Below are 27,993 nucleotides of genomic sequence, written 5' to 3'. Positions count from 1 at the left end.
GTTTCCTCTACACAACTGCCACTTACTGGATATTTTTCCTTTGCAGACTATTCTCTGTAAACCATGGGGATGGTTGTGCGTTGAAAACCCAGTAGATCAGAGATTTCTGAAATACGCAGACCAGCCTGGCACCAACAACCATGGCACGTTCAAAGTCACTTAAATCCTCTTTCTTCCCTTTTCTGATGCTCGGTTTGATCTTCAGCAAGTTGTCTAAATGCCTAAACGCATTGAGTTGCTGCCATGTGATTGGCTGATTAGCTATTTGTGTTAACAAGCAATTGAACAGGGGTACCTAATAAAGTGCCCAGTGAGTGTTTGTATGTATATATATATATATATATATATATATATATAACTAGTTCCTGAAAAAGAACACAGTACATCAAACTTCCTGTGTATTACTTAATAAAAACTTATATGGAAGGAGAGTATATGAGAGTTTTTTTTAATATGAGCTTTTATTTATATTATTCAGTACATGCATCGAATTAGAGTGGTGAATTTTTAAGTCATTATACAGGAAGATCCCAATTACAGGCACAATCAAAACAAGGCACAAAGCAATCAATGTAACCAAATGACATAGTTGGTGAAGGGTGGAGAGTGCCGCAAACCATTGCAGAAATGCATTCTGTCACATATTAATGTCGTCTCTGAAAAGGGTATTGATGTTCATTCAGTAAATATACTTTACAAGCTGATATGGACAAGCAGATTCCTGCATGCAATTTGTTACATGTAATTACAAAAAATAAATGTTTTGAGGCTTTTTTTTGTCTATGGGAAGACTCTCTGATGGCTTCATGTTCCCCTAGTGTCTGAAGCCATAATTCTTATTAAAGGGAGCACCAACCAGGGACCAGGGATGCATGGCATTGATATGCGTACACACGTTCTCTCGCTCTGGGTGGAAACCCTGTCTGATTACACAACCTATGACCTGCCACATAAATCCCAACAAGTTATAACGAGTTGTTTTAGGCAGTGACCGGCAGGATACACTCATCGCCAGATCTTCAAATTCATGTTCATTGTGACCTGAATCTCCTGCCGCCAGTTTCCAGACAATTCTGCAGATAGGATATTATCGACTGTTGCAGATTATACCTACTTCCTTTTGAAAGGAAGCAGTGATCTTCATCCGGATAAATCTATCAATCAATCAAAAAAATAATAAAAGAAAATAAGTCTGTATCTCAACATGAGCTATTTTTAACTAAACGGATTCATGGTAAACTAGTGATGAATTTTTTTTTTTTAACCATGAAAAGTAACTTTTGAAATTGTGTTCCGACGTACTGCTGAGCTTTACAGGTTAATTAATAATTTTAAATGAAGTTTCACTTATTTAGACAAGAGGACACCAATGGATTCTTTCCTTTATGACAGCCTGTCCCCTAAAATATTCACACCTTTCTGTTTTACCCCCTTAAACTGACCAATTATTATTGTATAATAAGTTATAAACAAAAGAGCAAGCAGTATAAACCAGATTCAGAGGCTCAGAAATAATGAGTACAAGGTGACCAGAGGCCACAGTGTTTGAATTCGGTGTTCCCTGTACTACCTTTAATTAGGACCCTATCTGCAACTTGACTATATACGCTACCCTCATAGGTCATTTGGCTGTTTTCATAAAAAAAACAAGGACATTTCTAGCTGTGCTAACATAATTGCAAAAGAGATTTCTAATGATCAATTAACCTTTTAAAATTAAACTTGGAATAGCGAACACAACATGCCATTGGAACACAGGAGTGAGGGGAGTGATTAAGAGCCCCTGTACACCTATATATTCCATATATTCCATTTAAAATCAGCTGTTTCCAGCTACAATAATAATTTACAACATTAATAACGTCTACAGTCAGTGGCGTTGCTACAGGGGGGCAAGGGGGGGCAATTGCCCCCCCTAGGTTATTCCTTGCCCCCCCCGCCGAATTTGTAACCCCTTGACTGCTAACGACGGCATGGTGCCGTCGCTAGCAGTCCCAGTCAGGAGCTAACGACGGCACCATGCCGTCACTAGCACTACCTTACCTTGATGGAGGTCTGTGGACCTCCATCACCACCTACCAAACTGAAGGGCATCACCGGAGCCACCCGATCTGCCCGGTGACTTTATTAACAACTGACAATTGTCAGTTAAAGAGGTATGGGGGCATGCTGCTTAGATGCCTGTATCTCAGGCATCTAAGCAGCTACAGACCCCCAACATATACCATTGGAAAGGTAATCGCCTCGCCTTTCCAACGGTATATAGCTTGTAAATAATAAAAAATATTAAGTTAAAAAAATAAAAATGTAAAAAAAAATATTTGGGGGTCTCTAAAGGCAGATAAAAAAGATCAAAATTGCCTAGAGACCCCCAAATTAAATTATTTAAACAAAGTAGTTTAACTTTAAAAAAAAAAAAAAAAAAGTTTAAGTATTCTAGCTAAATGATCACTGTGGTAGCCAATGTTACCACAGCGATCATATAGCTATAAAAAGTCACATTCCCTTTTTAAAAATGTCCGATACTAATTTTTAATCCTATGATCCCTTTGATCATGGGGTTAAATTTAGCCAACGGTAGAGGGAGGCAATTTTTGAAATCCTGATGAACTGCAAATATTATTAAAATCAGCCATGTAGCCTGTGCGGTACGTGAGTAACCATCTCATCGCTGGAGCGCCTTGCATTTTTACTGCAAAACTTATTTTTTACTTATCTCCCTTTCCCATCATTTCTTTGGGATTGTAAGGGGAAAGAATGGTGTGTTTTTCTGTGAGTAAATGTATGGAAAGAATGGCATGTGCTTCTGCGAGTGAATGGAGATATGAAAGGCGTGTGAATGATCAGTAATTAGGGTTGAAGCCTTGACGTGGCATTACTGCTCACGTAGGAAGTTAAATTATGGCACAAAAAGTGCACATTTGCAAAAACAACATCCCTTGGCGCATCAAATGAGGGGCTGCATGTGTTTCTAGTACAAACCTGGAGTGCGCAAGACACAAATGAACATGTCGCTATGGATAGAAAAAACATATTTTCTAGCCAAAGCGACGTATTCCATCATTATTTGTGCACTCAACTTTTGTCCTAGAAATACATGTAGCCCCTCATTTGAAGCTCCAAGGGGTGTAGTTTCTTAAAATGGATGAATTGTCTGAATGAGGGAGAGCATGAGTTAATATGTGGATGAATTGTCTGAATGAGGGAGAGCATGAGTTAATATGTGGATGAATTGTCTGAATGAGGGAGAGCATGAGTTAATGTGTTTGTGCGTATCATAGATGTATAATTGGAAGGGCAAAGATGGCACTAGCAGGATGTTTGAGCCTTGGGGACCAAGATGGCACAGGCAGGGTGTATATGGGACAAAGATGGCAAATCGTATGTGTGTTATCTGGGTGTGCAACCTGTGATCTATCCCTGTAATTTAGGGGGTTTTAAATATACCATTAATGCCGTGTTTTTATGTGAATTCCAATTGATCTATACCTGCAAAGCTGGGTTTCTGTGTTATTCTGTAGATCCATATCTGCTATGCTATGTTTCCATACATTATTTATGTATACCTGCAAATACAGGGTTTGTATGTCTTGTTCAGTTGATTAATACCTGCAATGCTGTTTCCATGTATTTATTTGATCTATACCTGCGATGCTACGTTTCATATATTATTATTGTATACCTGCAAATACAGGATTTGTATGTCTGATTCTGTTTATTTGATAAATACCTTCAGTGCTGAGATCACAAGTGAATTTCAATTGATCTATACATGCAAAGCTGGGTTTGTGTGTTAATGTGTTGATCTATACCTGCTATCAGCAGCAGGGTCTAATATTTATATATATATCGGCAGCAGGGACTAATATTAATATATATATCGGCAACTGGGGCTAATATTAATATATTTGGGCAGCAGGGGCTAATATATATATATATATATATATATATCAGCAGCAGGATCTAATATTAGGCCCTTAAATCATTTAGTGCAAAAGTTGAGGTATTGTGTTGTTTAAAGGATTTCAAGGATTAGTCTTACTAAATTGTGGCTTCAGGCTTCCCATGTTGAATGATCAAGTATTGTATTGTCCAATAACAAAAGTATCATTCCAAAGCACATTACTTTTGGCAATATATATATATATATATATATGTTTTTTCAGTGGTATGATTTAATGGTGGAAATTATTAATGCCCCCCCAGTTTGACTGTGGTATCTTGTGTGCCCCCCCTATATATTGTTTCTAGAGTCGCCACTGTCTACAGTATTTCTGATCCATTTGAATTTTTTTTTTTTAAAGGACAAAATTTGCGTGTTGCTTCAAAAACAAGGACTTGTCATTTTATTAATTTTAAGTACCTGGAATCAGTCACCTTATATACCCGTGCATACAGCAGACATGAGTTTAGAGATCCGTCCCTTCTGACTGGCACATATCTAATTGTCAATAAGACTGTAGCTCATGCTTGGGTTAATATGGGCTTTAAAAAGAGGACTTGTGCACCAGTGCTACAGTTTGTTAAGGGTATCAGGTACCAAAAGTTTCCTTGAAAAACCACTCTGTTATCACATATTTCTGTATCCATCACCTCTGCTTACTCTTTCAAACAATCTGGATATGGGATGGAAAACATGTTTCTATGTATCAAATAAACCTTTTTGCACAAAACCTTCACACAACAGTTATACATACTTATGAAATCGCTAGCCTTTAGTCAAAGGTGATACCTTCTATTAGATCAACATAGAAATAGGTATAGTCATACAAACTTTTGGGACTTCAGAGGTCTCATCTGCAGATGGGAAAGATGACACTGTCATGAAAGCCAGGGTTAGATTGGGGATAAAAAGCAGCCCGGCACTTTAAGGCCAGTGGGCCCTACAGACATCCATGCAGCCGCACACTACCTTGTTACACTGTTGTAGTGTGCAATCGTGTTTTCAGCTGGTGGACCTGCATTGCTGCTGGAGTAAAGGTAAGCGTGTGGCTTCATCTAATGAAGTCTGAGACTGCTGAAAGGTGGTTCAACTGTACAGCTTTTCCTATGTTGACCTAAAAGGTATCAGCTTCCACTAAATCCTATCTTGGATGGAAACAGATACCCTCATTTTCCTTCTTAACAAATACTGTATACTAACGTACTCTTAACCCTGTAACTACCTGGCGCTGCCACTCTCATACCAATACTGTTGGCTTAATTTAAAAATGAAACTGGTGCTAGTGTTTTCATTGTCATACTGTGTTATATTTACAACCAGACTATTTTGAATCATCAAAAAACCATAGCAAAAAGAGTACATATCCAGAAATAGCAGTTACGTGACATACCCGGCTAGTGACATTAGCCCCAGCCTGAATCAGACGACTTAGTAGCTCCGCTGTGTGCTGGAAATGTACTTTGGCTTTTGCACATATATTGGAGGCAAATAAAGGAACAGTCACACACACACAAAACGTGAACAAGTGGATATTGCAGAATTAAAGGGAATCTATTGTAACAGTTGTCTATGTGAATTTAAATATGTGGTATTATAGTGTGAATTTTCTGTACTGTGTTTTTTCTTAACTCATTCGTGTAAGTGGTACACGGATTCTGGACAAAAATATCATCTGTTCAACTGATTCGAATAGTATTTACAACCAGGGCTGCTTTAAGATCAGATGTCCCAATATGTAGGTAATGTTACTATAATAAAACATTTTGACATGGAATGCAACAAATATATAATTTATTATCTAATGGCAAATAGGATTGTACACCTAGGTAACAGATTCCCTTTAAATTCCCCAGTTTGAGGTTAGTTGGGTGATGAGCACGTGGACTAGAGATGAGTAAACCACTAGAGAACCAAGTAAGAGGTTATTCAACAAATCGTCCAAATATGACATCATTTATTAATTAGTTCTAATCAGGGCAAGACCAACTGTTAACTACTGGAGGATGAAAAATGACTGTGTAGGTGCAGTGAGTAGTGTTTTTGTGTGTGTCTGTGAATTGTGTGAGTGCCAGTCTGTGTTGAGTTGTGCTCTTCTATGTATTCTGCCTGTGAATGGTGGGAGTTGTGGGAGTATTGACTGCTGTAATTGGGATTGATTCTCAGGGTTGTCATTTGTGTGAGTGCTGTAACTGTCTGTGAACAATGTGTTCTGCTGTAAACGCACATCTATAAGCATTGTGCATTCTTGTGTGATTGTTGAGTTGTGTAGTAGGTGTATGTGTGTGAACCTGTGTGGGTGCCTAAGCGATATGAGTTGCTTCAGTATCAGTGTGAGTTGTGCGACTGCTGTGAGATTTAAAAGTGTCTGTCAAGCTGACATGAATTTTTTATGTATTTATTCCTCAAACAACTAACCATAGCTGTGAACTGGATTATGTCACGTGGTACCAAGTTTATTTACATATATGCAGCCCCTGACCCCCGATACAAGCCACATTTAAAAACATCCTGGGGCAAAGTATAAAATATGAAGCAATCACCATGGCAACAAATAGACAGTTCTGTTAATTGCTTAACAGTTTGCACTTGGCATCAAAATTCCTTTTTAAAAAGATATATCATTGACTTTCATGTAAACAGGCAGATTGTTTACCTCTTTTTTTATTGTTCATTGGTTTACTCATCTCTTCTAGTTTAATGGCTGACAACATGTTACTGTGCACAAGGTAGACATGCAATAATATTACAAGGAATGTGCCAAAACAGATCCAATGCGATAAGAAGGCCCCAAAAAGCATGGCGGACTAAGGCTTTCTAGTGCCCTACGTGAACTTTGTCTCTGGCTTCCCTGAATGCACTTCCTTACGAGGATAAGTAAATTATCTCGTGGCATATAGCTTGTCTATATGGTAAGGCCATCCACGATAAGTAATTAAATACATGAGAAATGCTTCTTATGAATATCTAAGTAAAAAAATCTTAAAGCTCTCTAAATGTTTGATAACGGCCACAAAATGTGATGTAAAGTAACAACTTGGTTAAGGAAATTAGGTTTTTCAAGGACTTATGTCACCAAATTCAGAGCACTTTTCCTTTAGTGTAATGGATCCTTTGACTTGTTCCCAGTAACATTTCCAATATTGCAAGCACATGCACAGTCAGTTAAAGCCCCTTGGTTCATATTAGATCAGTATCATTCTAGGACAGGTCTTTGGTATGTTTGCATGTGCCAAGCCATTGCAGGCTTACAGAAGCAACAAGACAGTCTGCACAAGAATGCAGACACACTAACAGATCTGCATGTAACCACTCAATCCTTTCTGCAAATCAACCATATTATTTAGGACATTACCATGCATTCTTATAACTAAAATGAGCTTCTGTTAAAAAGTCAAATGATTTTTCTTAGTAAAATGCTGCTAATAAGATGTTTGGGGGCTACAATGCTTTTCACACTTAACCAACCTTCTCTTCTAATTATCATTTGTGTTTCACACTAGCCAGTATAATCCTTATAATTGAATCCACAAAAACCTGTGATCCAAAAAGATGCAAAAGTAGGCTCTTTGGGGAATACATTGTTTTAGGAAGGTGAACTATAGGATAGTATAACAGCATTTTGCTCAAAAAAGAATTGCTCTTATACATTAGGATGTATTATATATATTGGTCTTCCATTAAAAGTGCAATTCAATATTACCTTTTATCATATATCATGCTGTTAGATCATGTCATACATGTTATAAATGATAACTTCACTCTTATAACATCCTACATGCACCTGCTGCTTCCATGGGAGTGAGCCTCACCATCTGCAGTTCCATGGACCAACAGAAACTGCTTCTCCTCCAGCTTCTGAATATCATTCAGCACAGAGGCCATCTGAAAAAATTACATTTTTGCCATTCAGGGACACACTACAAAGTGCATGATATTACACCCACAGGCGTATATTATATAAATCACGTATACACTAACTCACATATACACACCATCACATTCACATACAATGCATTTTATATAAATTATTAGGAAGCAGGAAATCTGCAATTCAGGTGGTGGAGTTTGTATGAACAAGTATGCGTGATTGAGGGAATGAAAGAGTATCTGTGAATGATTAGTATCTGTGAATGAGGAAATGAATGAGTATATGAAAGAGTGAATGAATGTTTGTGAATGATGTTTGCAGGAGCGGGCAAGATTGGACACATGTTGCTGGAGCGGGCAGCATGGGACACATATGTTGCGGGAGCAGGCGGGAGAGGAACACACACACGTTGCGGGAGCGGGCAGTAATGGTCAGAAATTCAGTGGGAGCGGGCAGAACCGGGATTAAGAAAACAGTCCTGCGCAGGGCTCTAGTCCCTACTACAACACACAATGAATTAAATATAATGGGGGGGGGGTGTGGCAAACCCTGAATAATTAACATACTGAAGTTACCCAGAATCAGTGTGTGTCCTATATCCTAAAGTACAGGCAGAACCAGGTTAGGCAGTCTGTGTTAAATAAGTTTTATGTAGTCTGGAGTAATTTTTTTACTACCAAACAGCTCTTTGTATGGCACCATCTGTCCATCTAGCTCCCTGGTACCTCTGATTATGGTGCAATGTTTCTCTTTGCCCTCTCCCTCCGTCACACAAAGCACAAACATGCCGTTGCCAGCTGAAACAGCCACAGGCTGCTTTCCTCTAAACCTTACACTTGTTGATTAGACTTATCACTAGACTTAGACTTATTACACATTATATGTTGTGCTCTTGGTCATTAAGGATCATTGTTTTGTGAACGGCATATAATGTTGTTTATTGTGAATGGGTTAATAAACATCTATGGTAAACTCCAGCTTACTTTATTTGATACAGAGAAAGACTTTAACCATGCTCTCAAAAACATATGCACATATATGTGCAGATATAGAGAAATTTATTAATTACAAGGAAAGTTGATAGAGGAATTTGTATGAGTTTTGTGGTTTCAACTCCAGGACTTAATTTAACACTATGAAGGCACAAGCCCAGTGATCTACTGCTACAGAATGAGCTTGGCTGGTCCTGAATAATGCATATTTAAAGCAGTGATAGTTCTTCACTAAATAATATATAATAATAATAATAATTATTATTATTATATGGAAGACTACTTGGCCCTTCTCGCTGGAGAAACTTGAGAATTGAGGCCACAACTCTCCTACCAGTTCTGCTTTTTGTGAAAACCCCTAAAGTTTGTCTCATACCTCACTTGTATACATACCATGTAGGCTGACGTCTCTTGAGATGGCAGTCCCAAATATCTTTCAGAAATGAGTGCCGCTGTGTCAAAATCATATATAATGCATTTATACATTTTGCATACAACACATGCTGTAACAGTAATGCTTGTAAGGCTTCCTCAGAAAAGAAGTTAAATTGGGTTAGATTTCAAATATTGCAGGCAAAGCTCAACTTTCCAAGTGTTCAGTAGGAGGTATGGAGCATGGCTAAATGTTAGCGAATCCCACCTCTGATCATTTTTCCCATCTACATGCATGTTTGATCATGCTCTGACACCATCCAGCCTCTCTTTTATTTATAAGTACTAACACATTTTACTGCGTTGATGTCGTCGAGGTCTACATATAGCCTAAACTGTGTAGTGTTAGTTCTGTATAGTATTTCTGTTTGTAGTTTCCTTTTTGTACTCACAGTGAAGATGGAAGTTAGTGACAGGAGCAACAGCTACACCACATGTAAACATATCTTCAGATAAAGCCAGAAACTTCAAGGCCAGGAACCCTCCATATGCCTAAGAGAGGAGATGGAACTGATAAGAACATAGATATGTGTTTAGATTCGTTCGCTGCTTAGTTCCATGTCTTGGAAATAGATTTTGCATGTACAAAACTATTCCTGTATACTGGACAAAAAGCTTTTGTCTATAACCACTGTTGCTCTCCAAAATATAATCTTTTTGTTGGCTTACTATAATTCTGAGTAACTAACTGAGCTATTTAATATAGCACAATACAGTAATCATCATACCTTAAGGCTAAAACGCAGCTTTGTGCTTTGAGTCAACACCCAACCAAAATGATTAAGTAGGCAGGCCTAAAGTACAAAGTAAAGCATGATAAAATAAATCTCATCAATAGTTTGCAGCTTCAGGCCATTAGGGCCACAAACAGACCAGGAATTATTTCTATCCTTGTCTGAAAGAAGCAACTTGAAATTTTTTGTAACTAAGATTGTGCTCAAGCTAGTATGTCAAAATCGTGGCCCGGAGTTCAAAACCACCGACCTACCAATTTTCAGGCAGGCACCTGGACAACACTTACTTAGAACAGAGTAATTCCCTGCATGTTTAGTCTTTCTCTTCCTAACTGGTGTTTGTTTTGTATATTGTTTTCTAAATGGTGCAAAAATCAGGCATGCCCTAAGTACCTCTAACATTCTTCCATGGTAGGTAGAGAGCTTTCATTACACAATGACCTTCAGCTACAAATTCCTTACCTTCCCAAAAACTCCAATTCTTTTTTTGTCCACAAATGGTAACCGCTTCAGGTGCCTGGAAAGAGAAAACACACTTAAAAGATAGTTGAACGCCGTCTGATCAAGTTTTATTTGGATACATTTACAGAAAGTAAAACTCATGTTATGTGACTGACCAGGCTACTGCAGATGTGCAAACAGCATGGTCAAGTAAAGCAAAGCCATGTAACCCCCAAACTAATAGCTCAGTGCCTGGCAGGTGCCTGGTCAGTACTGTGATATTTTGGATGACTTCCCCTGCTCAAACACCCCTCTGCGATAATTTTCTATGGCAAGGCGCAAGGTACGAAAAGAGTAAGAACACAGAACACAACCATGTGTAGTATGGGAGACAGCGGCAGGGCCGGCCTTAGGGGTGTGCGACCTGTGCGACCGCACAGGGCGCCATGGTTGCAGGGGCGCCTGACCGGGACTTAGATTAAAGCATCGTTTTTTTTTTGTTGTTTTTTTTTTAAACTTTATTTAACATCATTGATGTTAAATAAAGTTTAAAAAAAAAAAACGATGCTTTAATCTAAGTCCCGGTCAGGGGCGCCGAGCGGTTGCTCGTGAAGTTCTCGGCAACCGCTCGGCGCCCCTTACTCTCCGTGACTCCGTCGCGGTGCCAGCATCTCGTGTTGAGCGCCGGACTATACCGGAGCTCAACATGAAATGCCGGCAGAGCGAGAAGACGGATGCCTCCCGCTCTTACCGCAGGACTCCGGCAACAAGGTAAGTGGGGGGGGTAGTTTGAAGGGGCAGAGGGGAGGGGTAGTTTGAAGGGGTAGAGGGGAGGGGTAGTTTGAGGGGGGGTAGTTTAAAGGGGCAGAGAGGGCGTGTAGTTTGAAGGGGCAGAGAGGGGGGGTAGTGAGGGGGGGCGCCAGAGGAGTAGTCCGCACAGGGCGCCACAACGCCTAAGGCCGGCTCTGGACAGCGGCATTTGTCAGACCATTTCTTGCACATGTTCAGTAGCACTACCACCAAGCTTAGATCACATTAAATTAAACTGAAGTAGCAGCAGCCAACCATATATATCTGATGTATAGCATTTATGTGATTGGTTACCTTTACCTTCACTGATTTCAATAGAAAGGCTACAGAGCATGTTCAAGTTTTAGTAAAGGCAGCTAGAAGATGAGTTAAATTAGATAGGATCAGCCAGGGTTATGTGCTAAGAATGTAATTATAGATATATGAAACATTGTTATTAAATATATGTGTATATGTATGTACATATATATACATATACACATATATATATATATATTAATAACAATGTTTCAGTTGAAAGCCAGATATCTTCTTCAGATTGTGGTGCTTCTGAAACAAGAAACACCTCTGAATTCACCCTCCTTTTACAATTCCACCAAAAAAACCTTTGTTGTTGTCTCTTAAACTTTTTTTCTGCTAAAATGCTCAGGGAAAAACCTAGAATCTTGCCCAGAATCCACATATTACGTATATAGGCTTTTGACATACTGGGCCAATAGCTGGTAGTCTTTAATTTCAGCAGAACCCAATCTGTGGTCAATGTCATGAAGAAGCTGCATTCCACGGTTCTTGGACCCTCTGCCATCAAACTGAGCCAGAATAATCCGGAAAGAGCTGACAAGGACAGATTCCCATCCAAGAGAAAATTCTTCTGTGACCTGCTGTGAACCAAGAGCCTCTGGCCTGCAGAGAATAAGAAAAGGAAGAATAATCCTTACACAGACTTTCCACATACACCAGTTGGATGGTTTTTAGTCAACTATTTAGTCAATTACTGAGTTCCGAAGTGCCCAGTCACTCTGGAACTTCTGAGACAGAATAATAAGTGTTATAAAGCTGCTTCCATGGTGTTGAACGTGTGTTCATGACTGAGGATACCTACATTGCAACATCTCCATGGATGTGGACTATAAACTGACAAATAGTCCTCTCCAGTAGGAGATGAGATTCATACACAGGGAACAGCACAAAAGATCCATCCACAAAGTCCCAACTTGTTCACATTTATTTTCATATATTTGAATAAAGAAGGACAGGCACTAGTTTTACAGATTTTAGGACAATTACTGGTAGATAATATATTTTTTTCTTAATAACTGTATTTATTGGCTTTTTGACAAATTTTGCTCTGTATGTAAGAAAAATTCCTGGTTTCAATTTCCTCTATGTTTTCCTATATATACAATACTATGCAAACATTTTAGGCAGGTGAAAAAATGGTTTCAAAAATTAATAGTTAACATGTTAATAGTTTATTTTTATCATTTAACAAAATGCAAAGTGACTGAACGAAAAATCTACATTAAATATATGTTTGGTGTGACCACCCTTTTGCCTTCAATGCATCAATTCTTCTAGGTACACTCGCACAAAGAGACTGAGAAGAAAGAGTGATAGAAGAGAAGAAAACATAGACATGATAGTTATTATCTGCATCTATTGTTTTAGATATTCTAAAGATGTGTCTCTTCCTCTGTTATGTAAAATAAGGGCATCTGGGGGTGATAAGAATGACAAGAGGTAATTGACTGCTATATGACAGCCAAGAAAATCTGGGGCAGGTTCCAAATGCGAGAAATGGTGAGCTGTGGTGTTTATGGCTGCAAAACTGACAAATGTATAAACATGTATAGATTCTGTGTTCATAAATTTACATGCAACGTGTTCAGACGTATTAGCATTAGAGACGTATTTTCCTTATAACCTCACTGCCCTGAAGACGCTACTTCTGCAAAAAGCAGCTGGTAGAGCAGCTCTACTGGCACACGTTAAATGATGATTAGCAGTTACATTAAAAAATGAGCATGCTGGAAATGAATTAGAATAAGCAGAACACAGTGGAACATTAAAATGTACTTTTCATAATTAGATAATCTTTTTAACTGACAAAAGTCAGCTGCCGTTTCCAGGCAGTTTATACACTAAGAGGGTATTGAGACTTATCGTACTCTGGATATGTGGTTTAACACGCCTACTTCACAAACGTAAAACAATAAATTATTTACTCAGCAGACAGCTAGGAAAAATAAATACGTACAGCCACACAACCAAAGGGAATAGTGAGTCTTGGTACCCAGAGGGAAGAGTCAAACGAACCGTGAGATCTGGTAGACAAAAAAACCCCCCCAAGGTTACAAATGTACAAAATATTGAACAACTCTACAGTGCACTTTCAGATAATAATATTCCTTATGTACACCCAAAGGACACATTTACATAATGACTTGTTAAAAAACAGCGGAGAATTGGTGCACCGGCCATGCGTTTGAAATATTAAATCTGAAGGGTTCATCCACAGGCCAGTATTCACATACGGCTATATTGTTTCTAATTCCCCTAGGTTTTTATCTTAACTAATAAAATACAATGAATCAGACTTTAAATAATAAACAGTAATATAGTTCAAACATAATATATAACAGAAAAATTGTAATGTTTTGCAGCACAGACCTCATTCACAGCTCCCAGATGGCCTCCTCGTGACTGACTGAAGATTTGTGCTGGGATTTGACAACATATCCCTATGTTCTGCCTCAATGCATTGTGAAGTGGTAAGGTAAGTGCTTGGTCCTGCCCTGGCCTGCTCCTAACCACAGTTCCCAAAGTAAGTGTCCTGTTTGGGGCACCTGACATATTCTAGGGTATGGTTACACTATTTTACCTCACCGTAGTTGCCCACATACACTTTATGTCCAAAGCTATGCATCTGTCTTATTTATTGAATTTAGAGTTTCAGGGCTGTACTGAAGAGCTAAGTGACATTAAATGTAGCACTGTCATAGGATTCCACCTTTGCCACAAGTAAGTTCATGAAAATTCTGCCCTTCTAGATCTGCCCAGGTCCACTGTAAGTGCTAATATTGTGACATGGAAGTGTCACAGCCATGTAGAGGTAGATCATGCACACTGACAGTGTTGGGGCAGTTGAGTGTGCACAAAGCAAGGTCCATAAAGACACAGTTTGATGAGTTTAGTGTGGAGAAACTTATGGAGTCTGACCTTAACTCCATTGAACCTTTGGAATGAATTGGAAAGCTAATTTCAAGCCAGGACTTTCAAGCAAGGCTCTTTTGGTTATTTGGGCACAAATTCCCACAGACACACTCCAAAATCTTGTGGAAATCCTTCCCAGGAGAGTGAAGAGGAAATCCATATTAATACCCATGGTTTTGGAATGGGATATCTATTAAGTTTATATACTGTAGGTGTGATGATCGTGTCCACCTACTTTTGGTTATATAGCTGGATGTTTTATTCTGGTCTTCAAGAACTCTTGTTGTGCAAAGTAATAGAAAATATAATTTGAACGAAACATATACTTATGATCTCATCGCCCCTGTCTCTATGAAAAAAATCAAAGCAGCTGTATACAGACAGTATTCAAACAGTCACTATGTATGTACTGTGCTTACCATATTTATCAAGCCTTATGGACCTAAACTCTATCTCTGGAATATCCTTGGTACTCAGGGATTCTCTCAGCATCTTGTTATCTTCAATGACAAGGAAATCTAATCCATTGAGAAAAAACATTGGTTTACATTGTAAATCTATTTACAAACATCACTTACCCAACTAAACGCCCTCAATCAGAATACTATTTTATGCAGCTGAATGTATTGCAAACATCATATTAGGTAAGGGTATTACAACTTAAAAGGAAATTATGCCCAACAGAGTAAACAATGGTGTAATAACGAAATACTAGGTCACCCTGCAATGCTGCTGTTATATTATACAGTACATTATACTATACCTCGCATCACCCTCCACAAAAGACAAAGCAAACATTTTTCAATTTCCTATTGCATTGGAACCCTAATGTCAGTCTAACTAGGTAGCTGTAACATATACTAGACTTTGTATTTATTGTTCTGACTGTACATATACCATGTTTCTACATAATTAAGCCATTTGCCAGCAAGCTTTCTATGGGATTGCTCACAAATACATGCTGGTCCTGAACAGTTGTTGAACAACTGTATATTTTTGGACCATGTTGAAAGTATGTTTACATTGATGGCTTTTTGATCTTGTGGAAAATCAGAGTTGTCTTTATGTCTACAACATAGGTTGTCAAAGTACCTCTGGAATGGAGAAAAATGAGTTTTCAACTTACCTCTAGGATTTTGAGTATGATGTACAGACACCTGTGGAGTTCCTGGGCCTACAATAATACAGCACATTCACTATATATAATGACCTAAGAAAAGTTTGATTTGCGCTCAGACAACTACAGTTAATAATGTTAGTGTTGAAAATTTATTAAAGAAGGTGTAGTGTTAAGATGTAAGTAAGTCAAAGTAAAAAGTAGAGTAAGCTTCAATGAAGTAAATATTAAAGTATTATAGACCTTGTCAAAACATTAAGATGCAGGTAACTTTTGATTTTAGAGATTTGCACGTTTGCCTGCAATATTAGTAACATTTTTTCACCTGCAGTTCTGGATACAGAGGCAGCACATTTGGATAAAATATTTGGGCAGTGCTTCTCCAAATTCTGGATAAAGCAGTGACTATTTATATAGCGTCTTTCAAATTGTGGTCAATATGAATCTGCAATGTGAATTTGGAATTTGTTGATAAAGTCTTATTATTTTAGCTGTGTTCTTGGTCTACCTTTTTTTGTGGGAGATGTTGTAAGAGTTGACCACCAGCATGTTAATGTCCATCAATCTTTATGTCACCTTTGCAGTATAGGATGAAGTAGTTGCAATCAGAACTGAATATCGCATCCACAAAATTGCAGTCTGGGAACAGGTCACAGGTCACACAGCTCCGGTCTAGAGACCCTGATGTCTCTACACTAAAACAGATAAAGCAGATAACGAGAACAATAACCATCCATACCCTAGTTTTCGATGATATGCAGCAAGGAAAATCTGGTTTATGTATGTAAACTGTAAAAGCCATAAAGTCAACAGTGGCGTAACTACAGGGGTTGCATCAGGGCCCTGTGGTTTCTAGTTACGCCCCTGAAAGTAAAATATCTACTTCCATTGGTATATTTATGAGATGGCATCAAAATGATGGTTTTTGTTTTCCTATAAACTATATTTTCATTATTAAAAACTGGTATGTATAAACTGAAAGACATAATTTTGGAGAATGCTGTAGGGACATTTTCTACATAGATAGCTTACCAATTAAAGTAAATTCAATAGGTATTCAAAAACAGAATCATATAACCTCATATACCATAAAGGTATACAGCACAAACAGGCTTATCTTTGTGCGATCTGGCTCATTTAGCAAGGGAAAGTAGTGCCTCCTGGAGTAACTTTGAATGATCTACAGTTTACATGGTTCATTCCACCGATGATATACCAGGGGGCAGTATTGTACAGAAAAATCAACTCTTCTCACCTATACAGGTGTCTTCTTCTGGCCATTTCTTCTGTGCTCAGAAAGTAACTGATGAGAGATACATACATATATACAATGGTTTACTTTCATGTTATTTTTACGTGGTTAGGCCCATGTAAAGACTATATATTAAATTACCCAGGCTCTTATATATATATATATATATATATATATATATATATATATATATATATATATATATATATATATATATATGTCTTCCATTTACGTAAGCAAAACCTGACGTCCCCTTTTACCAGGAACCTAGTTTCAATTAAACACTTTCACTATACAAACTAACAATGACTTAAAAACAAGATACAGGGCTCTACATATACAAAATCTAAAGAGGACATACACTATATGAACAAAAATATTGGGACATGTGATCGTTACACCAACACGGACTTTTATGACATCACATTCTAAATACATAGATAATAATATGAAGTTGGTGCCCCTTTGCAGCTATAACAGCTTATGCTGGGGATCGTTTTTGGAGAGTTTCTGTGGATTTTTTTGCTCTTTCATCCAGTGGAGCATTTGCGAGGTCAGGCACTGATATTGGATGAGAAGGTCTGGCTCACAATCTCGGTTCCAGTTAATCCCAAAGGTGTTTGGTGGGGCTGAGGTCAGGGCTCTGTGTGGCCCAGTCACGTTCTTCCACACCAAACTCATCCAACCATGTCTTTATGGACCTTGCTTTGTGCACTGGGGCACAGTCATGCTGGAATAGAAAAGTGCCTTCCCCAAACTGTCCCCACAAAGGTGTCCAAAATGGTATGCTGAAGCATTAAGATTTTCCTTCACTGCAAGTGAACCATTTTCCCTCCTCCACCAAACTTTACAGTTGGCACAATGCAGGCAGGCAGGCAACTCAGACTCGCCCATCAGACTGATAAACAGATAAGCGTGATCCGTCACTCCACTGAATGTTTCCAGTGGCGGTGTGCTTTATACCACTCGATCCGACGCTTGGCATTGTACTTGGTGATGTGAGGCTTACATGCAGCTGCTTGGCCATGGAAACTCATTCCATGAAGTTCCCGCCGCACAGTTTTAGTGCTGATATTAATGCCAGTGGAAGTTTGGAACTCAGCTATGAACTCAGCAGCACATTGGCGACTTTTACACACCATGCGTCTCAGCATTCGGTGACCCCACTCTGTGACTTTACATGATCTTCTGCTTTGAAGCTTAGTTGCTGCTGTTACTAAATGCTTCTACTTTCCAGTAATACCACTTACAGGTGGCAGTGGAATATCTAGCACGGAGGGAATTTCACAAACTGACTTATTGTAAAGGTGGAATCCTGTCACAGTACCACTGAGCTCTTCGGTACGACTCATTTTTTCCACAAATGTTTGTAAATGCAGACTGCATGGCTAGGTGCTTGCCTTTATACACCTGTGGAAACGGGCCTCATTGAAACACCTGAATTCAATGATTATGAGGTGTGTCCCAATATTTATTTCCATATATTGTAGCTCACATAGGCCACTTGGGAGTCCTCCTAGAGTCAGCCCTGTTATATTGTATAGCAGTGGGAGGTATAAAGGTCACAACATAGCCTTCTCCTGCTGTATGCTTTTTTACAGTAAGAGACATTTTGTATGAGAGAAGGTGCATTCAACTTTAAAATTTAACCTGTACAAATTCTATTTCTATATGTTTTAATAACTCACACTGTTCGGGTCTGTAAATTATAGGCCACAATCCTTGTCACATCCCAGTCACCAGAGGTCAGCATGCGTAAGTTTTCTTCCTTGCTGCCAAGCTGAGGACACATGGAATTATACTTACATAGGACACTCAGACTTCTTATATCATATAGATAAACAATCCAACAGTTATCCATATACCTCAGAAGCATTGTAATGCGATTAGAACTCATATTAGGAAATTGTTATCTATAGAACAGATTGCACAAGAAACAGGGAAGGCATATACACTTACAAAAATGCCTTTGGAGAAGTGGCCTGTCGTGTAAAAGAATAACCAAAAGTGTGTTGACATCTGACCATTACACCTATATGAGCTTGTTGGACATCCCGTTCCAAAACTGTGAGCATTGATTTGGAGTTGCCCCAATTGTTCAATGGGGTTAAGGTCAGGGCTCTGTGCAGGACACTGGAGTTCCTCCACACCAAACCATGTCATTATGGATCTTGCTTTGTGCACTGGGGCCCAGTCTGGTGCCATTATACCTCCTCCACCAGACTTTACAGTAGGCACTATGGTGCTGCTTTGCGGCTGAGCTGTTGTTACTCCTAGATGCTTCCACTTCACAATAGTAGCAAGTACTACAGTGGATGAGGCAGATGTATCAGGGCAGAAACTTCATGAACTTCTGATGACAGTGCCATATTTAAAGTCACTGTGCTTAAGTTTATACACCTGTTAGCAATGGAGGTGTCCACATACTTTTGGTCATATAGTGTATAATTGTACAAATTGTTTTGTGGACTAATTGGGGCCAATGTATAGTTATACATGACATAAAGGTGAAAAAAGTCTTATTAATGGAATCTGTTTTAAGAGTGATCACCTTGTCTTTATTGTATTGGATGTTTACTATGGACTATGTTTTATAAATGTTGCCTTGTGTATTTGTAATTATTGACTCGATAATTACATACCAATGTGGTTGGAATTGGGGGTAATCTCTCTGGAAATTGATAAACCATGTATGTAATATATACTTTTTTTTATTTCTTATAACTGATTTGAGTTCAAAGGTACTTGATGTTTTTGCATTTTATATAAAACTAGGACTGGAGTGTTAGTTTAATAAAGAAGACAAATTACATAATAGCAAGGGTTTTCTCTGAAGCATTTACCATCCTCAAAGAAAAAAAAAAACAGTATTTCCCTTGCTTTATAGAAATTGTGCTCTACCTGAGTAGACATCATGGCAACATGTACAAATTCCCCCTGTGCGCCTTGTTTCACAGACACTGGGAGAAAAATAGCATCTTTTGAGAACACAGGATCACCCTGCAGAGAGAGAGAGAAAGCAAAATTTTTCCTGAGATTTCAACAGACAAGCAGAGACCGAGAGCCGCAGAGCAGCAAGAAATAAAAAGCATCTTGGATGTCCTTAAATAATACATGTTTTGATCTATTGACTTTACCTACCAAACTGCTAGTACCATTTTTGAATGTGTTCTCACATGTTTTTATGTATCAGCAGTAGAAAAAAATCATATATCAAAATCATATAAAACATAATATGTGTAAGATACATAATGACAAAATATAGTTCCCTCCCTGCTGTATTATTACATTCTCATGCATTGCAGAGGCGTCTGTGCCTGGGGACATTTTCCCCTTACATTGTCTGGGGTAACAGCAGGTTTTCCCTTAGTCCTGATTCCCCAGGTAGCTGCTTGAGTCACCTAGCAGTAATGCCAGCCTTATGTGTGAATGAGTCTGTGACCACCATCATACACTTCAGCCACATAAAGGTAGATGCTAACGGTTGCGAATCCTTTGGTATCATATGCCTTTACAGACAAGTGTCTAGGTATAGCCAATACAGATTTTTAACTAGCCACCATTATCCCAATATTATTAATATTTACAATCAATTGTCTCAGAATAAACCAGGAATCCATACACTCTCAACATCCGAAAGCCATGAGTCTGAATTAATTTACCTGGATACTGATCCATCTTTCTGATGAAGCTCGGTACTTCTAAACATAAAAAGGAATAATATTAATTTCCTATAAATGATATATATATATAAATGATTGAAGTGGTTGTAAATTTTACTTATTTTATTGGTATTCCTTTTTTTACAGCTTCATTACTGTCTCTGATGGGAAAACAATTGTGGTTCTATATGTGGTAATGTTGATGGCAGTAACTTTTGGTGATTAGTAACAGAGACAATGTTTTAATGACAGAGGGTAATGCTGGGTGTAGAATTTGAATTATGCTACTTTTAATGATGCTAACAGGATATTGGTTTGTATGTGACATGATTAAAATATTTTTGTAATAGTATTGATGAGGATACAAGAATAATATGTATGTGTAGAGTGTTGTTTATGTGCTGATGATATCTTTAGTCATGATAATACCAATTGATGAAAAGAAGCAATGATTATTTATAATGGCAGAGCCATAGATAACATTTAGCCACAATCACTAATCAACAAAGGCTCCCCTAAAACAGTGGTGCCCCAGAGAATTGCTTAGAAAATCATGACCTCTTGTATATGGGATCCTATACAAGAATGGCAAAAATCATTAGGTAACCATGCTTTTAGTGATTTTATAAACACGAGGCATCTCTTTCCATGGATAGTTCGAAAGTTATTAATAGGAAGTTTCACTGACCTCCATACAAACACCAGTGGTGGCATCACAGAAGGTGAGAACAGACAGGTTCTGCGGTCGGTTTAACCACTGTACAGCTAGACTATCGTTACTTATCCATCTAACCAAGGTGATATAATACTCCCTATAAAATCAAGAGAAAATGCATTGTTATTTTGTGGTGCCCTCTATGCTAGTAATATTTCCCCTAAGACGTTGTATATAAAAGAGCCTGCCACTAGTGACGTTACCCAACAAGTTTCACAATCATATGTTGGGTCATGTTTCCTTCCCATGTGCCTCCAAGAATAACTCATCTCCTATGCACTGTGGCATAATATTATTATGGTGATATTGTAGTTCCAGCCTCCTCACACTCATTGCTTCTTCAACATTGCCCAAGGACTATCCCTATAATGTGCTAATGCAAGGGTTCCACAATTTCTCTCTACTTTCTTATGTGGCCTTGGGAGAAGTCTGTATAGCACACTACATCCAGCGCTTGAAGGCTGCATACAGGCAATGAAATATGTGTATCCATGTGTGATGGTGTGTATAAGCGGTTCCCTGAAGAAAGGGTTAACCCAGGACTCCAATCTAGTTGATTGGTATTGTCAGGATCTGCTTTTCGCTGCCTGATACATGGCTTAATCATTCATGTGGTATATCCATCTGCCTCAGCTCCCCTCTCTCTGCCTCAGCTCCCCTCTCTCTACCTCAGCTCCCCTCTATTCTGCTTTCCAGTCCTGCTAATCCGTCTGTGTACCTGTCTGTACCTACCTACCCATCAATATGCATAAAGGGGTGCAGACAGAATCCCCAGTATCCCCTGCACATGGGCTCCTACCCGACCTGCTCGCCCGTTTCCTGACTGGTATCTGCTGCTGTAGCAGTTACTGGGGTTAAAATAAACACACCTTCACTTATACAGGGGTTTTCTTTCTTCCATTTCTGGATCTCATAGAGGCTGTGACAACATTAAGCAGCCTGGGTTTATGTTGTTTGGAAACCTTTTATTTTGCCCTTAAGTGGAGGTGAGGTTTTGTTATATGTTTGACCTGTATATTTTATGTCACTGTGAATGTAACAGTGTTGCATACTTTGTATGCTAAGAAGATTTGGGAACTCCATACAATTGAAAATAAAAGTCTGCAGAAAAGATATATTTGGCTGGTGTTCCATCCAACAAGGTCCACTCCGTTACACCATGCCAGAAAACTAGTAGTTTAATTACTTTTTAATTGATATGACTGTGCTCAAGCTGGGCTATCCACAAAGTGTTGTCTGTTTGCAAGCCTCAAGGACCTTTGTTATGCACTACTGAACTATGTCCAAGAAGAGAGATGTGCTCCTTCAGAAGCAAAGGTCCTTTAACGCAGTTAGACAACCAAATGTTGAAGCTGTAGATGAACTGAGGGAATCTATGGGACAATACTTAACTCCCAGTTTAGGGGAAGCTATCTTCTTTCTTTAACCACATAGTACATTTCCTTATGTAGTACCTGTGCTGAAACGTATCAGAAGGAAGGAGCTCTACAGAATGGGATGGACCATTCAAATTAACAGCATAAACCTTTACCCATGGAATTGGCTGTCCAGCCTGAAATAGAGAAGAACCATAAAAATGTATATTACAAAGGGCAGAAGAGTGAGTTATACGTGACATGAGTCGGTAATTCTTAAAACATTACCATTAAAGTCAGATCTTTTACCATTTATCAAGTACCAGCAAAGTAAAGATGACATGCATTATGTGTGTATCACCGAGACTAAAAGATACATTTCCATTGCAGATATACTACAAATTTCATATACATAATTCAGGGAGAACAGAGTATCTTTGGAGCAAATTTTAGCATTATTTTTAATAAAAAATATGTATAGAATGAAAATAAATGATTCCAATTCAGAAATTGAATCTGTATAAAAGCTTATATGTTAAAAGGTCATGCTTTTAGCTGAGCTCACTGCCTTTTAATTTTGGTTGAGTGCTTTTACTTGTGGGTAGACTGAATCACTGACCATTTGGTGTGGATGGTTCGTCCTTACGATAAAACTTGTCCACTAGATCTTAGAAAAAAAAACTAGATTCTTGCTGACCTTGTAATTTTAGGGGATGGTAAATAAATAGCAATAGTAGGGTCTTTAGCTTCTTTGTAACCCCTGGGGTTAAGTTACGGAGAGTAGAGAGATCTCCTACTCTATGGCTTTGTGGGTCTAATGCACCAGGGAGAGAGGGTACTGAGGAACAATGTCATATCCTGACAATCAAACCATATTGGAAACCATACTGTTTATTCCCAGAGAAAAAATATAGATATTTTTTCTTACTTTAGGCTATCGGGTATTGCTCTCCACACTTTTCTATTACCATGTCAGGTGTTAAAATTGGGGGGGGGGGGGTGATGAGATAACATGAAAAGGTATAAAAAACATACCTTTGGGTAGGCATATTTCTTGCTGGATGGGTAATCAGCCCCAACAAAATGTGGTAGCTCCATGTTGGGTACTAGCGAGTTATTGATGGAAAGGTAGGCAAGTCTAGTTCCATCAGGAGACCACCAAAGGGCAGAATAAGTGTGCAAAATCTCATCTGAAAGACACAACCAAGACAAGTTACAATTTCATGCTCTCATTTCATTATGGGTACAATATTCATGAAGGTTATCTGTAACTACATGAGATGAATAGTGCACCGCACAATACACCATCCCTGTGCTGAGCTCCCTGGTGGACCAAATTGGGTTCTGAGAGTACCTTGGGCTCAAAGACCTACACCTTAAAGTGAGAAGCCCAAGCTTTGCCTCTATCACATGTACTCGCTTGATCTTAGCCAAGCAGAGAAAACATGATTTTTGTTTATTTTAAGGGATTAACTGGGAAGAACACTTAGATATAAGAATTAGGACTGGGATGCACTTTTCATTTGGTGACCTTAGATTTGGTACTTTTTGATTATTGTTTTTTTACTTAGCTCCATCCTTCACCCGTTGTTATTGTCTACACTAGTTTGCTGTGCATTAATAAACAGCATACATACCAAGAAATAATGAAGTTCTTTTTTTTAATTTTAAAGCATGAGAGGTTGATGAGGACCACTGAAGTCTTCAAGGAGAGATGGAGTCCATAAGGCACTACTGCCTCTCCCTATATGCTTCCATATGAGATCAGCAACTGTGGCATCATAACAGACCACCAGAGTCTCCATTAAAAGCATAAATATTAGTCTCAACCAAACAAAGGCTGTGATATGGACTTGCTAATGTACAATGTACACAATCACTTGATAAATCAACCAATATCATCGTAACTATGTTGTACCTTGATAGGTCCAGTCAGTGATGCCATTCAGCACAGTTCCTGGCTTCCCTGATGATGTTAGTCGAAGTGCGGGACTTAAAGCACTCTTCTGATAGTAAATATCATTATCATAGACAAAAACCTAGAAGACAGGGAGAACACTATATCCATATATACAATTGTTTTGTTTTATCTCTCAAAAAGCCCCTAAAGGAAAACTGTCACACCTAAAATAATATGTAAAGCTTTTATTTAATGGATTGCACACTTGCAAGAGCATGGCATTTCTATCCTTATGTGTGCTAATTTGAATGTTATTGTTATGTTTCACTCCACTCTATTGTATCAGTGATATGGAATCTGCTAGTGCTCTATAAATAAAATGTAATGTAATATCAAAAATATTTTAGGTGAGAAATCACTCATATCACACAATAGAAAATAACAGATTGTTTTTTAATTAATTCGTTTTGTGATTAACTGGGGAGAACACTTACATATAGGAATTAGGACTGGGACGCACTTTTCATTTGGTGACCTTAGATTTGGTATTTATTTTTGTACTTATTTTTGTACACCAATATGCGATTGTCATAGCAAGTTAAAAACAATAATTTTTATTTAGCATACTGCAGAATGCAATTAATGTTTTGCATAAGTGTAACAGCGCCTTAAACTGACTTCCTCCAACATATATCTTCCATGGTCTTTCAAATGCAAGTTAAAGTTTCTTATTGAATAATTTGCCCCTGTATTTGTAAAAGTTCTCTGTGAATAAAGGCATACTGAATAAGTAATGTTCTCCGTGTACTCACCAGCTGACTTCCCTGAGGTCCCCATGCCGCATGCTGCAAGGTTGTTTCATTTGTCCGTGGGGGCATTAGGTCCCATAGCTCCCTGTGAAAAACAAAATTGGTAAAATGCATTAAGGGGGTTCAAAATGTGTGAGCTGTAGAAAAACAAACCCTAATGAAGAATGCATCATTTTAAAATAGGGGTTTGTTGTTTTTTATTAACATAAAAAACATTACACAACTATATTTACATTAAAACATTACAAAACTATTGTACAGTTAAACAGTGTGCGGGGTTATTGTGATGAGTAATATGCGGAGTGAGAGGGGTCATGGATTTATGATGGCAAAATTAAGATTCAAAGCAGGAGCAAAGAAAGATACACAGTACCTCAATACTTTGCTTGTGATTGTGTGTATACATAACAGCTAATATGATGCTTATGAAATGCTTATATATGTATGGAAATTTCCATGAAAGCAAGTGGCAAGTTTATCTTCTTCAGTTCCTCTATTGTGGTTGCTGCATCATATGCCAGTTAGATGGCCCAACCAAAGACCTATGTTTGCAAGTCTGACCAGATACTCTCAGGAGTCACCTGAACTTGGAGTGGCTGAATGGTCTTCCTTAACTTGGGGAAAAAGGTAAAACATTTCTACCCAATGTATCACCTTATTGGGAAGATATCTCCCCATTGTTCTGACATCTGAATTTCATGGGGGGCTTAATGCGAGCTTGCATTAAGGACATGGTGAGGCTTCACAATGGTGGTACATGAGTTGTGTGACTGTGTGTCTGGGTATGTTAGTATGGCGACTGTGTATGTGTGTGTCTTGGAATGTTAGCTTGTGTGTTTCTGTGTGGTTTGGGTATGTTCATGTATGTGTGTAGGCGTATGTGTGTGTCTGGGTATGTTAGTGTGTCTGCTTATGTGTTGGTATGAGTGTCTCAGTTGGTGTGTTAATGTGAGTCTCTGGATGAGTTTCTGTGTGTGTTAGTGGTGAATGTCTGGATGTATGAGTTAATGTGGGTGTCACATAATAGATGTTGGTGCATTTTTGGTGTGTGTGTGGAAGGGCAGCTTTTCTTTTTTGGACCCAGAAAGCACAATGTTTTGGACCAGCCCTGTGCTTGCCTGCACTACTTCCACTAGAAGGTTGTTCCACATATATATTACAATAAATAACAAGATACATGGGGTACAGATGGTCTATGCCTGTTCACCAAACATACCTCTGTGCCCACAGATACTTCTTCTGTGGCCATGTTCTTGTGTGGTCCTTCCTAGTCTGTGTAACAGTGCATAGGACTCCTCACTTAAAACAACTTGGACTCTGCAAGCCCTACCGGCAGAGCTAGGCATAGACGTTGCACCAGCAACCTCTATTTCCTCACTTTGGACCAAATGTATCAATTTCACTCCCCAGTAAAATAACAGTCCATCTTGCATCCCAGGTCAGGACTGGTACACTGAAGGGATGTGATTTTTTGTTAAATGTGTGGTGCACTGAGTGAAGAAGTGTGAAGGGGCTAGGACAGTGGACCCATTTACGGCTGTTCTCCCCGGGCTAATAGGATTAAGTTGACCATTTTAATGGCCACATCCACTCCAAGTTTCAGACGCCTCCCTTCACTCACCTGGTCATTCCACTTCCTATGAACAGCAAATTGGCCATCACCTAAAACAGGATACAAGAAAGAAGCAAAATATATATACCCTACACACGTATAGCAATCCTTAAATCTATGCTTGCTTGATTGGTACATTATTCTGACTGTCCTTTCTATTCCTATAACCACTTATTTGAATGTTTAAAAGTGGTGCAGACAATGGCGATCCATTTCAATACATATGTTCTAGTGTGCCAACCGAGTCTGATGCTCGAGACATAATTTGATTTATACATTGGTTCTACAAATATTTTCTGCAAAGTTCAAATTACAATAGAATGGGGATTAAGTTGTTGGCTTTCCATGCCAGCAAAGCCATGTATCTGTAAGATAACCCACTGATAGGGAATAGATGTATTAGAGGCTGGCCACTGCAGAGGAATAAAAAAAATACTATAAATTACTTGTACAAAGTGCTTCATTTAACATTTTAACTGCCAAAGTGTAAAGGTTAATTAATTTCTAGGAGTTGATTTACAAGCACCTGACAGAAAGGGTATGACTCTAACAATGGTGTGGCACTGGCAGACAGTGTAAAGAGTGGTCATAGCTGATGTAGCATTTCTAAAAACGTACATGGCATGTCTGTGATTAATTCACTTGCAGTTGTCACGGTGGAAGGGACATGGTTTATGGATGGGCAGTGGCAGGATGAATTAAACGGTTATGCGAGGAGACAGAGAGACGCGTAAGTAATGTTAATTAGATTGTCTCAAAAGAACATTACATCTATTCCGAAACTCTTACCTGGTCCTGATGTTGTACACGGCATAGGTAGCTTTGAAAGACAGTCCTACAACCTGTAGCAGAAGTAAATTAAGTGAAATATACAGCATCCTGGGTTTATACAGGCAGTGTGAATTCACAAATCTGTATAACAATAAATCGCTGTCATTGGCAATTTAGCTGCATATATATAGCTCAAACCCTACCCTAATGTGAGTTTTAGCATAATTGAATGAATTATAGATATCGTTGCCCAGCGGGCTGCAAGTATATCTGTGTATAGAGCTGTTTTACTGAAGGGCTAAAGGGGCAGCTACCCTGGGCCCAAGTTTACCTTAGGTGGCCATGGCAGTTGCCCCTTGAACCCCAT

The 27,993-nt window shown here is 38.6% G+C and overlaps 1 protein-coding gene across 1 annotated transcript; it reads right to left on the bottom strand.

Annotated features, from left to right (window-relative positions):
• Positions 1-454: 454 nt before the first annotated feature.
• On the bottom strand, positions 455-27,993 carry LOC128473800 (inactive dipeptidyl peptidase 10-like). The gene is made up of 22 exons (XM_053456033.1): positions 27,958-27,993; positions 27,645-27,697; positions 25,247-25,328; positions 24,453-24,573; positions 23,570-23,724; positions 22,634-22,731; positions 21,153-21,276; positions 20,465-20,503; positions 19,704-19,802; positions 18,491-18,582; positions 16,806-16,853; positions 16,127-16,245; positions 15,560-15,607; positions 14,853-14,951; positions 13,478-13,544; positions 11,929-12,123; positions 10,432-10,486; positions 9,628-9,727; positions 9,197-9,255; positions 7,753-7,825; positions 5,334-5,407; positions 455-1,154 (listed from the first exon to the last, which is right to left on the bottom strand). The coding sequence occupies exons 1-22, from the start codon at positions 27,991-27,993 to the stop codon at positions 1,032-1,034; spliced, it is 1,959 nt and encodes a 652-aa protein (XP_053312008.1). The 3' UTR covers positions 455-1,031.

This window comes from Spea bombifrons, chromosome 2, assembly GCF_027358695.1.
Source record: "Spea bombifrons isolate aSpeBom1 chromosome 2, aSpeBom1.2.pri, whole genome shotgun sequence".
Classification (NCBI taxonomy): Eukaryota; Metazoa; Chordata; class Amphibia; order Anura; family Pelobatidae; genus Spea; species Spea bombifrons.
Note: the sequence above shows the minus strand (reverse complement) of the source record. Positions and strands in the feature narration are given on the sequence as shown.